At 41.6% G+C, this 19,660-nt stretch overlaps 1 protein-coding gene across 1 annotated transcript in view; it reads right to left on the bottom strand.

The window, feature by feature from the left end:
- Positions 1-3,786: 3,786 nt before the first annotated feature.
- LOC115619170 (splicing regulatory glutamine/lysine-rich protein 1-like) overlaps positions 3,787-19,660 on the bottom strand; it is a 36,059-nt gene continuing 20,185 nt past the window's right edge. Inside the window, exons 7-12 of the mRNA XM_030511217.1 lie at positions 19,461-19,575; positions 16,776-16,889; positions 15,330-15,854; positions 11,521-11,607; positions 10,069-10,198; positions 3,787-4,415 (exon numbers count right to left, since the gene is read on the bottom strand). Coding sequence (XP_030367077.1) covers positions 4,227-4,415; positions 10,069-10,198; positions 11,521-11,607; positions 15,330-15,854; positions 16,776-16,889; positions 19,461-19,575 — 1,160 coding nt within the window. The 3' untranslated portion in view covers positions 3,787-4,226. The remainder of the gene's footprint in view (positions 4,416-10,068; positions 10,199-11,520; positions 11,608-15,329; positions 15,855-16,775; positions 16,890-19,460; positions 19,576-19,660) is intronic.

Below are 19,660 nucleotides of genomic sequence, written 5' to 3'. Positions count from 1 at the left end.
CCTCGATTTCCTTTTAAATTCCATTAGACATAAACTGTTGTCCAAGTCTGAGACTAGGACTAGATCCAACCACACCTAGGCTCCATCAGGAGTTTAGGAAGCAAGGGGTTTAGTCTGAACCCTGTGACTCAACGCAATTGTCTTCCACGGATTGCATTGTCCTTGCTGGACCAGAACCCCCAAACGATCCCCACTTGATAACTAGCAGAGTGGCATACTGGGCTGGTGGAATAGATATTTTGGAAAGAGGAGAACCTCTATTAATACCCATTAGATCCTGTCATGGTTTAAGACCAGCCAGTAACTCAGAACCACACAGCCGCTTGCTCACTCCCCCCCTTCTTCAACCAAGCCAAGTGCAAGGTCCTACACCTGGGTCAGGGCAATCCCAGGCACAGCTACAGGTTGGGCAGAGAAGAGATTCAGAGCAGCCCTGCAGAAAAGGACTTGGGGGTGTTGGTTGATGAGGAACTTAACATGAGCTGGCAGTGTGCGCTCACAGCCCAGAAAGCCAACCGTATCATCCTCGTGGCTCCCTATTCCGTCTTTTGTTTGCGACATACCTATAGAAGCCCTTCCTGTTATCTTTCACATCCCTTGCCAGACTTCTAACTGGGCCTTAGCTTTCCTGACTCGATCCCTAGCTTCCCAGACAGTGTCCCTGTATTCTTCCCAGGCCACCTGTCCTCACTTCCACCTTTTATAAGCTTCTTTTTGCCCCTCTATGTTTCCTCAGCAGTTCCTTATCCATCCATGGAGGCCTTCTGGCCTTCCTGCCCCATTTCCTTCTAGTCGGGACACAACACTCCTGAGCTTGGAGCAGGTGATCCTTGAATATCAACCAGCAGTCTTGGGCCCCCCTGCCCTCTAGGGCTTTATCCCATGGAACTTTACTGAGCAGGTTCCTGAAGAGGCCAAAGTCTGCTCTCTTGAAGTCCAGGACAGTGAGTTTGCTGCATGCCCTTCTCGCTGTCCTGAGGATCTCGAACTCCACCATCTCATGAATGCTACAGCCAAGGCTGCCTTGGAGCAGCACATTCGCCACCAAGCCCCTCCCTGTTGGTGAGCACGAGGTCAAGCATGGCACCTCTCCTTGTTGGCTCCTCTATTACTTGCAAGAGGAAGTTGTCTTCCACACAATCGAGGAACCTCCTGGATTGCTTGCGCTGGGCCGTGCCATCCCTCCAACAGATATCGGGGTGGTTGAAGTCCCCCATGAGGACAAGGGCCTGCGAGCATGAGGCTGCTCCTATCTGTCTATAGAGAGCTTCATCCAGAGTCCTCCTGATTGGGCGGCCTGTAACAGATCTCCACAGTAATGTCCCCCATTGCAGTTCTCCCTTTGACCCTGACCCACAAGCTCTCTGTTGGCTCGTCACCCGTCCCCAGGCAGAGTTCCATACTCTCCAGCTTATCATTGACATAAATAGCTACACCCCCTCCCCTTCTGCCTGGCCTGTCTTTCCTAAAGAGCCTATAACCTTCCATTCCAACATTCTAGTCATAGGAACCATTGCACCATGTTTCTGTAATTCCAACAATGTCATATCCCCATAGACGTGTACACGTGTCTAATTCCTCTTGTTTATTCCCCATACTATGAGCATTTGTATAGCAGCATCTGAGCCTAGCTCACAATAAAGCCGACTCATTGGCTGGAGCGGCTGAAGTAGCTCTGCATGGCTCCAAGCATTTATTACAGGTGCTGGCAACTGACTGGGAGCGTTGGGATGGATTGATGCCCCCCTCCCCCAACACATCTAGTTTAAAGCTGCCTTGACCAGCCTGGCAAGTCTACCAAAGCAGTTCTTCCCTTTCTTTGTCAGACCGGCTTCACCAGCCTCCAGTAGACCTGGCCTCCTAGATTAATTCACATACAATATAACAACGTGCTGCATATGGACTTAGACATGTGCTAAGTCAGCTCGTAATGCTGCTATCTTTAACTATTAATTTTCAAAGGCATGTTTCTTAGCTAACTGTATACAACCCTTTACATATTCCATAACTGCTGCATAATAGAGCTATGTAATTTCATTACACGGGGTTAATCTCAGATGAAATATGATACAAGAATTCTAATTTCTCCCAAAGGAGAAACTTAGCTTTTCAAAGATATTATAAACAATACATGCATATTTTCATTTCTATCCACATTTCAAATCAAAGCAGCTGCCTGAAGACCAGCTCAACTAAAAGTATATAACAGCAGAAACTTCCCTCTAAAATACTTAATTTTATTAGTGAAATGGTACCAAAGATAACAAGTATACAAAGAACCTCTTTGCTCTATGCTACTTACACATCATAAATGACAAGCTGTTGTTGTGAGACATAATCCTTCACAGTCTTTCTATAAGCATACGGATTTGTCATTCTTCTATCAGAATAAGCTGTTTACCAGTCAACAGCATGTGGCTTAAGCATCACAAAAATGACTGTTTATACTTTACATGGTAAAGCATTTTCTAGTCTTAAATGTACACAGTGGCAAGAACATAAAATTGTATTGAAAAAAAGAAAAAGAAGAGTGATTAAGCAGCTTCACAATCAAATTGTGTTTCATTACCTTAGGAATTGGGCAAATTTTTCATTCCCTGTAATAAGCTTTTTTTTTTAAGAATTAACTATACAAAGGAAAAGAAACAAATTGAAAGTGAATAGCTAATATGCTATTCAGGTGGGGTTTTTTTTTTAACTGAAAAATAATTCTTTCCATGAGGTAAGGCAATTAAGTAATTTAACTGTATTAAGTAGTATAAAAATAATCTACTTGATTTTAAGTATAAATTTTAAAGTTAAGAAATCTCACAATGATGAAACCGATTAAATTAGTTTGGAGAACAGAAGCCGTGTTTTACCTTGACAAAAATGCTTTCTCTTTAAGGAATGAAAAAAGAATCTCTACTATATAACTCCTGTGTAAATTAGAACTTTTTTCCCCAAATTATTTATCCCCTCATCTTTGCATACAACTCCTTTTATATCACCCAACAGGTATCAGAAATTATGATGGAGAGGTAAAAATTAAGGTCATCCAAACATAGATTAAATGTCTTAAGGGCTGTCCTTGATGCAGGTGATCAGAAAATGTTTTGTATTCAGCTACTACTTTTGTACAGTGGTGGTCCCCAAAAATGCATCTTTGCTTTCACCTATAAATCTCTTCTAAAAATAAAAGTAAAAATGGAGCTTCAGTATTTAACAAGTGAATCAAACAATCATTCTGAGAAATAACTTGCATTCTTGTCTACAGTATAGTGGTGTCAAAAGAGCAGCAGAGTTCATGTAAGATTTAGCTGAAAATGAGTAATAGCACATATACATTTCTAGAAAATGCCACATTATTTTAAGAAGGCACTAAAGCTTCTGCTTGTGCTCCCATATTTTTTTAAAAAGAAATGAGAAAAAAATTATTTTCATAATGACACTTGTACTATTTTCAGCTGAACAGACACACTGCAGTACAGCTCAAAACAAAGCTGTAAGTTCTAATAATATCATACAGACATGCTCACTTCTGGAAGGACAAAAATAAACAACAAAACAACCCCAAAATAACCCAGTAAGCTAGCCTATTATCTATAACATGGTGATGTTTCTTCTACAAACAGAAAAGTAGCATGCATTGTTCAAAAGAAATATTCATTTTAAGGATATTAATAAGAAATTGTTTTAAATAAAACCCAAGAACTTCAAGCAGCGAGCACATGGAAAACAAACTAGTCAGTGGGCATTTAACATAAAAGAACTGTAAAACTATGCTTATGTTTAAAACCCCTTTTTCTATAGTTTTAATTTACAACAAAAGAAAGCATATATATTTATGCACCATTTCCAAGCACGAACAGTACACATTGAAAACTTTGTGGATTTTTTTTAACCCACGAAGTAAAACAATACAAAACTCATCAACAAGCAGTATATTAAACAACCTTCAATGCATATCCAGCTTTTTTTGATAGTACAGGTTTACATCTTTCAGTTTCTACTTATTTGTAACAGCTTATGGCAAAACTTAACACAAATAATTTTACGGATAAGTACAGCCATCATGGAAATGCATGGATTTTCAGAGATTAATAGTTCTGATGGTATTTGTCCTTTCAGCAAGAAATTGACAAAGCTATCACAAGAATTGGAAGAGCTACTAGCACTGTCACCATGTTCAGGTTGATTACTTTGACATTTTCTTCCTCATTCTGGGAAATTAAAAGGTTTGGATTTCATTTCTTGGTTGAGTCAGAGGTCCATTCTTTGCTTTGAACCTCTTCCATTTTAATTGACAGGTTTTCATCATTTGGTTGACAGTTCCCATTCTGTTGTAGTTTGGCTTCATCTGTCCTTTGTGTATCTCTATTGCCTACTTCCTTGTCAGTTTCTGAATTCAGATCCTCTTTAGTGTGATCTTTGTCCTACCAAAGATAAAATTATTAAAAAAAGAAAATAAAAAAACCCCCACATACTCTTAGCATTACAGGATATGACTTCTAACCACATCTTAGTATTTTGATTGCCTCAATTTTTACACGCCTATCTATCTTGTCTCAGCAATTTTCAGAACACAGGTGTCAGCTCAAAAAAAAAACCAAAAAAAAAAAAAAAAAAAAAAAAAAAAAAGAAAAAAGCAATTGGCTGAAGTTAGGCAGTCATAACAACCTGTCACCCAAGAAATCACTGCCATAGTCATTTGTCTTAAAGATCAATATTCAGGTAAAACAGAACAAGCAGCATCATGGGACCTATGAGAAACAGTTTCAGAAATTAAGACTACACCATATTTTTTAAATAAAAAACTATTACTTTTTTTTCCATATTTTTTGTCAGGTAACTGAGTTCTTGGGTAAGACAATTACTTAAGCGTGTGGAAAGAGTCACCTAAATCAGCTGTTTTAAAACACTTGAATAATTCTGAGTACCAGAAACTAATCTTTAAAGGCATGCTGCTTTTCAAATTATAAGATTAAACAATTTGAAGATGTTTCTTTTCTTAATCACATCTCCTATTTTGCAATAGAAAAATTCCATACTACTCTTCCTCAATTCTTCAACTTTACTCCTGCAGATTCCAATATTCCAATATACAGCCCAAGACCAAAGCAACCAGGGAGATGCTGAATTGCAGAGTCAAAGTTTGTAAAAAGTCTTTCCAGCTTGAAAGCCTGTGCTGGTTTTGGCTGGGATAGAGTTAATTTTCTTCACAGTAGCTATTATGGGGCTATGTTTTGGATATGTGGTGAAAACAGTGGTGATAACACAGGATGTTTTAGTTACTGCTGAGCAGTGCTTACACAGAGCCAAGGCCTTTTCTGGTTCTCACCCCACTCCACCAGCGAGGAAGCTGGGGGTGGACAAGGAGTTGGGAGGGGACACAGCTGAGACAGCTGACCCCAAGTGACCTTCCATACCATATGATGTCACGCTGTCATGGTTTAAGCCCAGATGGTAACTCAAAACCACGCAGCCGCTCGCTCACTCCCCCCTCTTCTTCCTCCCCTGCTCCCGGAGGGATGGGGAGGAGAATCGAAAGAATGTAACTCCCACGGGTTGAGATAAGAACAGTCCAGTAACTAAGGTATCATACAAAACTACTACTAGTACCACCAATAATAATAATGATCAGCAATAAAAGCTGGGGGAAGGAAGAGGGAAAGGGGAACGTTCAGAGCAATGGCATTTGCCTTCCCAAGTAACCATTATGCGTGAGGAAGCCCTGCTTTCCTGGAGATGGTGGAACACTTGCCTGACCACGGGAAGTGGTGAATGAATTCCTTGTTTTACTTTCCTTGCATGTGCAGCTTTTGCCTTACCTATTAAAATGTTTTTATCTCAACCCACGATTTTTCTCACTTTTACCCTTCTGATTCTCTCCCCCATCCCATCAGGGGGAAAGGAAATGAGCGAGTGACTGTGCGGGGCTTAGCTGCCAGCTGGGCTTAAACCACAACACTCCTTTTTAGCACCCACTGTGGGGCTCGAAGGGTTCAAGATAACAACAGATTTAAATGAAATGTGCCAGATGGAATTTACAGCTGTTATTGCTATTTAGCTATTAACTGGCAGGCTTCTGTGCTTGCCCATGGGGTTTGCTTGCTTTACTGTATATTAGAGGCTAGTGCTCGTTATTGGCTACTTTTTGCTTTTGCTGCTTGCTGTACTGCTTATTATAGAACCATCATAGAATCACAGACTGGTTTGGGTTGGAAAGGACCTTAAAGCTCATCTAGTTCCAACCCCCTGCCACAGGCAGGGACACCTTCCACTAGACCGAGCCCCATCCAACCTGGCCTTGAACACTGCCAGGAATGGGGCAGCCACAGCTTCTCTGGGCAACCGGTGCCAGTGCCTCACCACCCTCACAGGGAAGAACTTCCTAAGATCTACTCTAAATCTCCCCTCTGTTGGTTTAAAGCCAGTCCCCCTTGTCCTGTCCCTACAGGTGCTTGTCAAAAGCCCCTCTTCAGGTTTCTTGTCAGCCCCTTTAGACACAGGAAAGCTGCTCTAAAGTCTCCCCGTAGCCTTCTCTTATTGAGGCTGAACAAGCCCAGCTCTCTCAGCCTGTCTTCATAGAAGAGGTGCTCCATCTGTCTGATCATCTTTGTGGCTACCCTTTGGACTTGCTCCAACAGCTCCATGTCCTTCTTATGTTGGGGGCCCAGGAGCTGGACGCATGTCCTGGGTTCAGCCGTAGCAGTTATTTTTCTCCTTCTTAGTAGCTGGTGCAGTGCTGTGGTTTTGACTTTCAGCCTGGGAACAACGCTGATAACACCGATGTGTTTAGTTGTTGCTAAGTAATGTTTACTCCCACCAAGAACTTTCTCAGTCTCATGCTCTGCCAGGGAGGAGGGGAAGCCGGGAGGAAGCAGAGACAGGACACCCAACCCAAACTGGCCAAAGGGGTATTCCATACCATAGCACATCATGCCCAGTACAGAAACTGGGGGGAGTTACCCGGAAGGCCCAGGTCGCTGCTCGGGTCGGGCTGGGTATCGGTCGGCAGGTGGTGAGCAATTGTATTCTCTCCCCTTGTTATTTCCCTTATCATTATTATTATTATTGGTGGTAGCAGTAGTGGTTTTGTATTATACCTTAGTTACTGGACTGTTCTTATCTCAACCCGTGGGAGTTACATTCTTTTGATTCTCCTCCCCATCCCTCCGGGAGCGGGGGGAGGAAGAAGGGGGGGAGTGAGCGAGCAGCTGCGTGGTTCTGAGTTACCGGCTGGGCCTGAACCACAACAACGCAGTACTCCAAATGGGGTCTCACGAGAGCGGAGTACAGGGGAAGAATCCCCCCCCTCGACCTGCTGGTCATGCTGCTGGTGAAGCAGCCCAGCACAGGGTTGGCTTTCTGGGCTGCAAGTGCACACTGCCGGCTCATGTTAAGTTTCTCATCGACCAACACCCCCAAGTCCTTCTCCTCAGGGCTGCTCTCTCCAGTCTCTGCCCAGACTGTAGTTGTGCTTGGGATTGCCCCGACCCACATGTAGGACCTTATATTTGGCCTTGCTGAACTTCATGAGGTTTGCGCTGGCCCACCTCTCCAGCCTGTCAAGGCCCCTCTGGATCCCATCCCTTCCCTCCAGTGTGTCAACCACACCACACAGCTTGGTGTCGTCAGTAAACTTGCTGAGGGTGCCCTTGATCCCACCGTCCATGTCACCAACAAAGATGATGAAAAGGATCGGTCCCAATACTGACCCCTGAGGAACACCACTAGTCACCGATTGCCACTTGAACATCGAGTTGTTGACCACAACACTCTGAGTGCAGCCACCCAGCCAATTCCTAATTGACCGAGTGGTCCATCCATCAAATCCATGCCTCTCTATTTTAGAGACAAGGATGTCATGTAGGACAGTGTCAAATGCCTTGCACAAGTCCAGGTAGATGATGTCAGTTGCTCTTCCCTTATCCACCAATGCCGTTGCCCCATCATGGAAGACCACCAAATTTGTCAGGCACAACTTGCCCTTAGTGAAGCCATGCTGGCTCTCACCAACCACCCTCTTGTTGTTCATGTGCCTTAGCACAGTTTCCAGGAGGATCTGCTCCATGATCTTGTTCGGCTCCAAGGTGAGACTGACTGGTCTGTAATTCCCCAGGTCTTCCTTTTTTCCCCTTTAAAAAATGGGGGTTATATTTCCCCTTTTCCAGTCAGCAGGAACTTCACCAGGCTGCCACGATTTTTCAAATATGATGGATAATGGCTTGGTAAATTCATCCGCCAGTTCCCTCACCCACAGATGCATCTCGTCAGGTCACATAGACTTGTGCACCTTCAGATTCCTTAGATGATCTTGAACCCAATCTTCTACAGCAGGCTGTTCTTCATTCTCCCAGTCCCTGCCTTTGCCTTCTGCAACTTGGGCAGCGTGGCTGGAGCTCTTGCCATTGAAGACCGAGGCAAAAAAGGCATTGAATACCTTGGCCTTCTCCATGTTGCAAAAACATAAAGCAAAACCCATACATGCAAGTAAAGCAAAACAAGGAATTAATTCATCACTTTCTATTTGCAGGCAGGAGTTCAGCCATCTCCAGGAAAGCAGGACTCCATCACACATAAACGGTTACTTGGGAAGACCAAACAACTGATGTCATCTACCTGGACTTCTGCAAGGCATTTGACACTCTTCCACATGGCATCCTCATCTCTAAACTGGAGAGGGATGGATTTGATGGATGGACCACTCGGTGGATAAGGAATCGGTTGGACGGTCGCACTCAAAGACTTGGGGTCGATGGCTTGATATCCAAGTGGTGATCAGTGACAAGTGGTGTTCTCCCTCTACTCCGCTCAGGCTGCCCAGAGAAGTGGTGAATGCTCCATCCCTGGCAGCGTTCAAGGCCAGGCAGGACAGTGCCTTGAGCAAAATGGTCTACTGTGTAGTGTCCCTGTCCATGGCAGGGGGGTTGGAACTAGGTGATCTTAAGGTCCTTTCCAACCCTTACTATTCTATGATTCTATGATTTTCTGTTGTGTTGTGTTCTGTGGCGTTCTCCCCCCTACTCCGCTCTGGTGCAACCCCCCCTGGAGTACTGTGTCAGCTCTGGTGGCCCCAACACGAGAGGGATGTGGACCCGCTTCAGCGAGTCCAGAGGAGGCTACGGAGATGCTCAGAGGGCTGGAGCATCTCTGCTATGGAGACAGGCTGAGAGTTGGGTTTGTTCAGCCTGGAGAACAGAAGGCTCTGGGGAGACCTTAGAGCAGCTTCCAGCGCCTAAAGGGGCCAACAAGCAAGCTGAAGTGGGGCTTTTTACAAGCACCTGTAGGGATAGGACAAGGGGCAATGGCTTTAAACTGACAGAAGGGAGATTTAGAGCAGATCTTAGGAAGATGTTCTTCCCTGTGAGGGTGGTGAGGCACTGGCACAGGTTGCCTAGAGAACCTGTGGCTGCCCCATCCCTGGCAGTGTTCAAGGCCACATTGGACAGGGCTTGAAGCAACCTGGTCTAGTGGAAGGTGTCCCTGCCCATGGCAGGGGGTTGGAACTAGATGAGCTTTAAGGTCCCTTCCAACCCAAACCATTCCATGATTCTATGATTTAACCTATTTACTTTACCTATTAACTGTCTTCATCTCAACCCATGCATTTTCTCACTTTTACTCTTCCAATTCTCTCTTCCATCCCATTGGGGGGGGGAAGCGAGCAAGTGGCTGTGTGGTACTTAGTTGCCAGTTGGGGTTAAACCACAACACAGCTGAACTAACCCTGAACTCTGCTACTTAGTTACACAATCTGCTTTCTGCCTGCTCATACAGATAGGCAGCCAGCCAACTCCTAACATATGGCACAGAACAGAGAGTGAGACCAAAACAAAGTGTTTCTGTAACCTATTCACACAAGCTCCAGTAAAGTTCAAACACACAGACTTCAAACTGGCCTACTAACATCAACTGAAGAATCACTTCCATGTCTCTGACTGGCAAAACCTAAACTCAAGCAGGAATAATTTGTTAAGGAAAATAGGGGAAAAAGAAGGGTGAAGAAAGAAAAAGGGAGGGAATTCCAATAATCATTCCACTTGCAGCACTCCACTCAGCTTATCACTTGGTCACACAGCTTACCTTCAAAGTAGTGGTGTTTTTGTCAGATTTTTCCTTTCCTTCTTTACTGCTTTTTTCCTTGGAGGTGGAGCGTTCCCTTTCTCTTCTTTCATTATTTGTATCCTTTTCTCTTTTTTTTTCTTTCCTGTTTCTGTTTAAGAAAATTTTACTCAAATCAGAAATTGATCCAACAGCAACAAGTGTATTACCAATGCAGAAAGGTTCAGTCACCTTCAAACCATTTAACTGCAAACTAAACTCATACAAATAAAAACAACCCACAAACAAAAAACCCAAACCACATACAAAACCCCCTTCATAAAGAAAACAGAAGAGAGCTAAAGAATGCATGTGTTCAGTATATATGGTATTTGCAAAGAGAAAATCAAATTAATCTGTACCCAATGAAAGGCTTTTATTGATTTGAAGCAAATTTACATCGCTAACAGATTTAAAACTCTCCAGTTGAACGCATACCGAAGATCAAATCCATGAAGGGCTTTTTTGTTTTATTTTAAATTAGAACCGAATCATACTGACCAATTTAAATTATTGGAGATGGTTAGTGAAAAGGCAGTAAACCGATAAAAATAATTCCCAAATTGTTTTCAATATATGTATCTGCATCCACCTTTGAGTGTTCTGTTTATTGAAAACCAGACCTATTCCTCCAAAAAGAAAATTATTATTGAAGAGATTTATTAAAGACCTTCCTGAATAACAAAAAAAAAAAAAAAAAAAAGCCAGAAAAACCACAAATTGAGTTAGCTCCTTTCATAACACTGATCTCCAGGTCACATTTCAATTTAATAAAAATACTGTAACTTTTTCCTTTGTCGTGGTTTAAGCCCAGCCGGTAACTCAGAACCACGCAGCCACTTACTCCCTCCCCCCCTCCTGGAGGGGTGGGGAGGAGAATCGAAAAAATGTAACTCCCACGAGTTAAGAACAGTCCAGTAACTAAAGTATAATACAAAACCACTACTACTACCACCAATAATAAGAAGGGAAATAACAAGGGGAGAGAATATAAAACTAAAAGGGGAAAGGGAAAAAACCAATAAACACAAGTGATGCACAATACAATTGCTCACCACCCGCTGACCGATACCCAGCCCGACCCAAGCAGCGATCTGGCCTTCCGGGTAACTCCCCCCAATTTATATACTGGGCATGATGTGCTCTGGTATGGAATACCCCTTTGGCTACTTTGGGTCAGGTGTCCTGTCTCTGCTTCCTCCCAGCTTCCTGTGCCCCTCCTCAGTGGCAGAGCATGAGAGACTGAAAAGTCCTTGATCGGTGTAAGCATTACTTAGCAACAACTAAAACATTGGTGTGTTATCAGCATCGTTTCAGACTAAAGCCAAAAACACAGCACTGCACCAGCTACTAAGAAGAAGAAGAACCGTTACAGCTGAACTCAGGACATCCTCCTTTACTGCTCATTAACTTTTATGTTTACATCAAACTGACCTTCTTGGAGAAGGAGTTTGTGAAGACTTTGTTTTTCTTGTTTTAGGAGACTTGGAGGAACTTCTACTCTTCCATTTATGCCTTTCACTGGAGGACCAAGAAATTCAAGATCACCAAAGAAAAATAATAAACTCAGGAACTGCATGAAAACAGAAAGCTTTTAAAATGATCTGACACAGCTAAGTAAATATCCCTGAATTTAACATTATATATCACCAATAATATATGAACTGCACAAATTAAAAAAAAAAAACCAAAAACCAAAAAACCCCATATGTTTCAGTTTGATAGGAAATGGGAGAATGGGAGGGGCAAGTAGGGAAAAAAAAAAAAAGTTGTCCCCTTTCAGATTGTAGTTTTATGCTTATCCTCACGTGCTTGTACTTATACCTGATAACAAAGGAAACACACTGAATTCACTAATCCTGTATTAAGAGTTTCTCCAGTCAGTAAAAGAATCCATTTGAATGAAAAGCCCCATTATGACAAAAGGCATAACTTGAGCAATACAAACTTCAAAATTTAACATTACAAGCTTAAGATCATTAGAATTTCAGTTCAGCATGACTGAAGTTTAATTCCTGAATACTTGAGCTACCATTCCTATTGGTTTAGAAGCAAACAGTGCAAAATTAAGCTCAAGCTGTTGTCAAAATCAAAATGAATGTTAATATCTATTATTTTCCTAGCAGTCCATGCTCAGCAAACCTATGTATCATTCTATAATGCACTGAAGAGCTCTTAGTATTTTACAAAACAGCTGTTTTACACAGATGTATGGAATTTGCTGAAGTTGCTGTTATAGAGTCTGATCTCAAATAGAATAGAACAGAACAGTAAATAACTGGTTGCAAACATACTGAGGCACATGTTAAATTAGGAACCAGGTCTTCTACCAAGGCTCTTATATAAAGCTACACATTACTGTATTGGGTATGCATGGCAAGGTTTTAGTAGCAGGGGGGAGGCACAGGGGTGGCTTCTGTGAGAAGCTGCTATAAGCTTCCCCTATATCTGATAGAGCCAGTTGCAGCCAGCTCCAAGACGGAGATGCCGCTGGCCAAGGCTGAGCCCATCAGTGACAGTGGTAGCACCTCTGGGATACCATATTTAAGAAGGGGGAAAATTGCAGCAGGACAGAGGAGTGAGAATATGTGAGAGCAACAACTCTGCAGACACCAAGGTCAGTGCAGAAGGAGGGGAGGAGGTGCTCCAGGCACCAGAGCAAAGGTTTCCCTGCAACCCATGATAAGGCAGGTTGTGCCCCTGCAGCCCATGGAGTTCCACGGTGAAGATATCCCTCTGCAGCCCATGGAGGACCCCACATCGGAGCATGGGGATGTGCCCTGAAGGAGGCTGTGACCTCACAGAGAGCCCATGCCAGAGCAGAAAGATTTGCCCAAAGGAGGCTGCAACCCTATGGGAAGCCTGTGCTGGAGCAGGCTTTCAGGAGGACCTGTGGCCCCGTGGAGAGAGAAGCCTATGCTGGAGCAGGTTTGCTGGCAGGACTTGTGACCCCATGGGGGACCCATGCTGGAGCAGTCTGTTCCTGAAGGACTGCGCCTGTGGAAAGGACCCACACTGGAGCAATCTGTGGAGGACTGTCTCCTGTGGGAGGGACCCCACACTGGAGCAGGGGAAGAGTGTGAGGAGGACAGAGCAGCAGAGACGTGTGATGAACTGACTGCAACCCCTGTTCCTCATCCCCCTCCACTGCCTGGGGGGAGGAAGCAGAGAAAATCCAGAGTGAAGGTGAGTCTGGGAAGAAGAGAAGGGTGGGGGGAAGGTGTTTTAGGATTTAGCTCATTACCCTGCTGATTTGATTGGCAATAAATTAAACTAATTTCCCCAAGTCGAGTCTGAAATAATGTTAACAATGTATTAAAATAGGAAGCCTCATATGCTTAATGAAGCCACAGTATTTTGTCTGTAAACCTCCAAAACAACATGGACATTTCATATAACCCAAACAATGTTCAGAAACCATTACAGCCTTTCCTGCATTATATGAACCATGAACTCCTGAATTTTGAGGGCTATGGAAATTTTGCTTTCATTCAGGGAAGTGATTATAATACGTAGAACTTTGCCCAATTCATCCAGCATTTCATTGTCTCAAAGTAACAGATAAAATTTGATATCTAAATTTGACACATGATGCAGAGGCATTCAGAAAGTACTTTTTCCACCAAAGCTTCTGAACTTAAGTTAGCTGCAACGCTTTTAGAATATCATAGAATTATACAATGGTTAGGGTTGGAAAGGACCTTAAAATCATCTAGTTCCAACCCCCCTGCCATGGACAGGGACACCTCACACTAGAACGGGTTGCTCAAGGCCATGTCCAACCTGGCCTTGAACACCACCAGGGATGGAGCATTCACAACTTCCTTGGGCAACCTGTTCCAGTGCCTCACCACCCTCACAGTAAAGAACTTCTTCCTTTATATCCAGCCTAAATCTCCTCTGTTGAAATTTAAACCCATTCCCCCTTGTCATCTCTCTACAGTCCCTGATGAAGAGTCCCTCTCAGGCATCCTTGTAGGCCCCCTTCAGATACTGGAAGGCTGCTATGAGGTCTCCACGCAGCTTTGTCTTCTCCAGGCTGAACAGCCCCAATTTTCTTAGCCTGTCTTTGTATGGGAGGTGCTCCAGCCCCCTCATCATCCTCGTGGCCCTCCTCTGGACTTGCTCCAACAGCTCCATGTCCTTCTTACGTTGAGGACACCAGAAGTGTACACAGTACTCCAAGTGGGGCCTCATGAGAACAGAGTAGAGAGGCAGGATCACCTCCTTCGACCTGCTGGTCACGCTTCTTTTGATGCAGCCCAGGATACGGTTGGCTTTCTGGGCTGTGAGCACACACTGCCGGCTCATGTTAAGTTTCTCATCAACCAACACCCCCAAGTCCTTCTCTGCAGGGCTGCTCTGAATCTCTTCTCTGCCCAACCTGTAGCTGTGCCTGGGATTGCCCTGACCCAGGTGTAAGACCTTGCATTTTGCTTTGTTATGCCTGAATTAGTCCACTTACAGAGCTTATAATCAATACCACAGTCTCCTTTTGCTGTACTGAATTTACCCAGACTTCCACCCAGTTTACCCTCCCTCAGAAGCAAAAACAACAGCTAGAATTAACCTTGACTGCTTTCCTGTTTACTATCAGTATGGTTAAGGAATGTTTATTTTTACTTGTACCTGGCCACCTTACCAGCTAAGCAAGGTATCCTTATCTTCCAAGTGAGATACATTCACTTCCCAAATGGCTAGCCAGCCAAATGACATGCTTGCTTCCTACTGCTCAGCCATCCAGCCAAGAAAATTCATTGCTCACCATCCTTAAGGTGGCCAAGTGGCAAATACTACCAACCCGACTGTTTGTAAACCCAACAAATTGCTTTACTGAACAACACCGTACAGTATGTAACCAACCAAGGAGCTATGTAACAGTGAGTCAAACATTCATCAGGACAAAGATTATGTTTGATGTCCCTCTATCATAACTTTTGGATGGCTCCAACACAGAGAAATGGCATAAGAACCACCTACTTACTGTCCTCAAGGACTATACTATAGTTATGTGAAAGGCAAGCACCAGCTGCCCAGCAAGAAATTGTTTTCTATCAAGCATCATACAAAGATATTTGTAATAGATTTTACTTTATAGGGAAATCTACAAAACAGAAAGAATACAAATTGAATTAGTAATTGACATGGTGATATCGATACATAAACATTAGGATGTACATTTTTCATGATGTGTCACTGTCCTGACAAGTCCAAAAAAGCATGAAAAAAAAATCTAAACAAACCTGCTGGAGCTACGAGATCTTCTTGAAGAGCTATAGCTTCTTGGGGGTGTTCTGGATCTCTTATCCCTCTTCTTTTTATCATCTCTCTCTTTTTCTCTTTTGTGTTCCTTCTTCTCTTTATCCTCATCTTTTTCCTTTTCTTTGTCTCTGTCATTCTCTTTGTCCCCTCTGTCCTTGTCTCCCTCCTTGTCCTTAATCTTCTCTCTGTCCTTCTCCCCCTCTTCATCAACATCATCTTTTTCCTTGTTCTGGTCTACCTCTTCCCTGTCTTTTTCCTTCTTATCTTTGTCCTTTTCCCTTTCTCTATCCCTATCCTTGTCTCTGACTCTCTCTCGGTCTTTGTTTTCTTCCTTCTCTCTCTCCCGGTCCTTCTCCTTGTCCTTATCCCTGTTTCTCTCTTTATTTCGCTCTCTTTCCCATTCTTTGTCCTGGTTTCTCTCCTTCTCTTTGTCTCGGTCTCTCTCTTTCTCCTTTTCTTTGGCTTTTTCTTTTTCCTTGACCTTTTCTTTGTCTCTTCTCTTGTCCCTGTGAAAAGTCAAACATAAATCCATTAATTCATCTTTGAACTTTCCAATAAAAATTGCAACTAACTCTTTAGCATACATTAATCGTTCAAGAAAAAATGTGTTTCTGTTGATAAAAAAAAAGTAATTATTCAAAATTTTAATTTTCCACCATTGTTCACCACGAGGGATAGGCTATATATCTAGGCTATATAGCTAGTGGGAGGTGTCCCTGCCCATGGCAGGGGGGTTGGAATGAATTAGATGATCTTAAGGTCCTTTCCAACCCTAATCATTCTATGATTCTATTCTCTAAATATCGTTAAACTGCTTGGAAGTTCAACATCAATTAACATAACAGATATATGCGTTTTTGCATACAGCAGTGTATGGTTATTATGAAATAGCCAAAGGCAAAAATAAAAGTTCATGCACAAAAACTTTATACATGTTCTCAGAATGCAGGATCAAGTTCAGCCTGAATCCAATCTATATCTGTTGAGAAGGTTGAAGCAGCAGCATCCACTTTTTTGTGCATTGCAGAGGCTACACAGAACATACATAATCCATTGGTTAAAGTCCAACAATTAAAGTTACATATTTTTGATCAGCTTGCATGTTGGCATAAAATGTAGACTAGACTTTAGTATCAAAGTTTAAGTACCTTAGTTTTGTGGTTTAACCCCCCCTAGGCACCATATGAGTTACTATGAAGAAAATTAACTATATTCCCAGCCAATACCAGTACACTCGGCATAAAAATTTACTTTCCATTATTTCGTCCCACAAACAAAGCCGAGGGACAGGCTAAAGCATTTAGAAATTCCATCCTTTGCCATCACCCAAAATGATTGTTAGTTTTTTTTTTTTAAATTATTATTATTCGAAAACATTGTACTGTGTGCTAAGAACAACAGTATCATTTCTTAGGAATGGAACTCACCGAGAATGACTTCTTGATTTCCACCTTTCCCTAGATCTAGACCGTTTTTTCAGGGGGCTTCTGGATCTAAGTCTGTCCTTGTGTCTTGAGAGTGATCTGTTGCCAGATCTACTTCTATATGAACAACAAGAGAAGAAAAAAACTTTTATATTGAAACTTCATAAAAATTAGGTCAACCAAGGGGAAAAAAACCCAATCTCCATATAAATCTTATCTCACTACATAAAATTATATAGAGTTACACCTCAGTAATATACTGCCTACCAACATTTTTGTAAATATGGATATTTTAAGCTTCACCAGGTGCACATTCTCTCCATTGAAACAATGCACCATTTAAGTAATACTAATGTTTCATAATAACTTCCATAAATATTCTGGAAAATACAAATTCATATCATATTAGGATAACTGTCCTTAGTAAATCTAGTGCATAAAAGCTACTAGACAATTTCTAGCAGCTGTAAAAATTAGTTACATTTTTCTTCTTTTCCAGGCCCAGTCACTTATTGCAGTCTTGGTTAATGAAGAAAGATGGCGTTAATTGGCCTCTTTGTTCTCCAGCCTTACAATTTAATTCAACTTAAAAAAAAAAAAACCCTAACAAAACCAACAAAAAACAAAAAAAACCCACCAAAACCAAAACAAACCAAACAAAAAAACAAACAAAAAAACAACATAAGAACCCCACAATCTGTGGTTCAGCATTTAGTCAAGTTACCTTTTCAGCTGAAAGGATATGTTAGCATGGATTTGAATTATTACAGTTCTCAAGAAAAGGAATGAGCATTTACTACATGATAAATAAGGAATGCGAATAATGTGCATATACTCCAATAGAAAACCAATTAAAGTCTTCTGATAGACATATATAGTCTCAGATTTGATGAAGAAAACAAGACTTAAAAATTACTACACTCTTTCCCAAAATATTCCCTATATTTGGAAGTTCCCTAAGAAAAGAAAATTAAAAAGCTGAATTTCAACATTAAGCTTCAAAAGAACACATTATTGGATACTTTGCCTGAGAGGTTAAGGTATGATGAAGTTAAACTTACTAAAGACAGAAATTCAAGTTTATTACTCAATAAATCCTGAAGAACAGGGAGATATACAAAAAAATACCAGCTCCACTGGTCTTCTGCAGCTCAAGACACAGAGAGGCAATAATTTTTTACCCACAGCTTTGCTCTATGTATCAGTGTAGAAATACAAACTAATTACAGGGGAAATTAATTACAGTTTAGTCTAAATAAGACCTTGAATAGATTTTATATCATAGAGATGAAAGCAATTTAGGGGTTTTATAAAACACTAAAACAGGAAAGTGGTAAGGACAGTTTATTCTTAAGGATGAAGTTGCCTCAACAGATCGGACTGGCCTTTTTTCAGCTTGTTCTCAAAACTGACAACAACAGTGGTAAAACCATTAAAAAGAGAAATCTAATTATCGACAACTGTTTAAAGCACAGGTTTCTGCAAGTAAAGAAAAGCAAATTTATCTTCTAAAAATCAATTTGGTTTGTATCAGTACAAAATAGCACTGAGATTACTGCAATGTTACATAAAAAAAACAACCCTGTTTTTCAGTTATGTCCTGAGTTAGAGTAACAGAAGAGAAGCAAGCAATAAGGAACAAATTATTCTTCTTGCATTACAAAAGTACCCAATGTTGTAATGTCATTACATAACATGTACTGTGTAACACTATTATAAAACTGAAGCCTGCACTTAGATCATATTTGTTTGGTAGTATGACTGATGTGGTGTGTCCTTCTGGCCATCTTTTCTGTATGTAAAATAACTCTAGCTGCCTTGTTAAAAGACAGTGGATGAAAGAATGCAACAGTGCTGTTGCTGCAGCAGACAACACGCACCTTTTTAAAGTGTAAGCTATCAAATACATTGAGGAGGTTTTTTGTTGGATGGGTTTGGTTGGTTGGGTTTGGGGTTTTTTTGATACTTAAAGGAGCCAAATATCTTCAGATTGATTATGTAAGTTATCAGAAGATATTCATGACATTGAACCATTTCAGGAAGCATTTGTAAGTCTCACATAAGGAAGACTGTCTCATTCCTGGAAATAACCTTAATGGGTAAACTTTAAGGGTGATCTAGTAATTTTATTCCCTCCTATATTTCAAAGCCTATATCCAAACTGAACAAATTAGCAAAGCCAACAAACTCTGAAGAATTAAAAATTGCCCTTAAAGCCTTTTTCTTCTGTTAAAAAAAAAAAAAAAAAAAGCTTTACATTTACAGGACAGTAAATAAAAATACTGCATTTGTTAATTAGATGTTTAGAAGTTCAGGACAGCAGGAACTTTCTACTAGCAAAATCAGCCAGCCTATCTGTTCAGGGTGTTAACAGTAAGCCAAATGTTCCATCCACAAAACACAGATAACTTTTTAAAATCAGAGGTCACAAAATTAAATTATGCTACATGGCACAATAAGTACCTTCTAGTATGTTTTACATGAAAGTAATCCTGAAAACATTTAGCTTTTAGAGGGAAAGAGTATCTGTTCAGAGACAAAGTTCCTAGTTACTTTGATCTGGTCAGTATAAATTACTAATCTCTACAGGGATACTCATCTCATAACTCAGTAAGAAATCTCAGTAACCATCACCACTCAAAAACACCCCAGTATGATCTCTTAGTCTAAAATAAAAAACATACCTACCTGTGTTTAGAGTGTGATCTTTTCCTTCTAGATTGGGATTTTGAGCTAGACCTGGATTCTGAACGAGAATGGGAACGAGATCGACCACCTTTTCTTTCACTGCTCTTTCCAGACTCTGAGAGGAAAAAACCACTTTGCAGTGTAAACTCAGAACATTTAAACATCCCAGTTAACAATCTGGCACAAGTGGAATGTACCAC

This window comes from Strigops habroptila, chromosome W, assembly GCF_004027225.2.
Source record: "Strigops habroptila isolate Jane chromosome W, bStrHab1.2.pri, whole genome shotgun sequence".
Taxonomy (NCBI): Eukaryota; Metazoa; Chordata; class Aves; order Psittaciformes; family Psittacidae; genus Strigops; species Strigops habroptila.
This window is presented reverse-complemented; position numbering and strand designations above follow the sequence as displayed.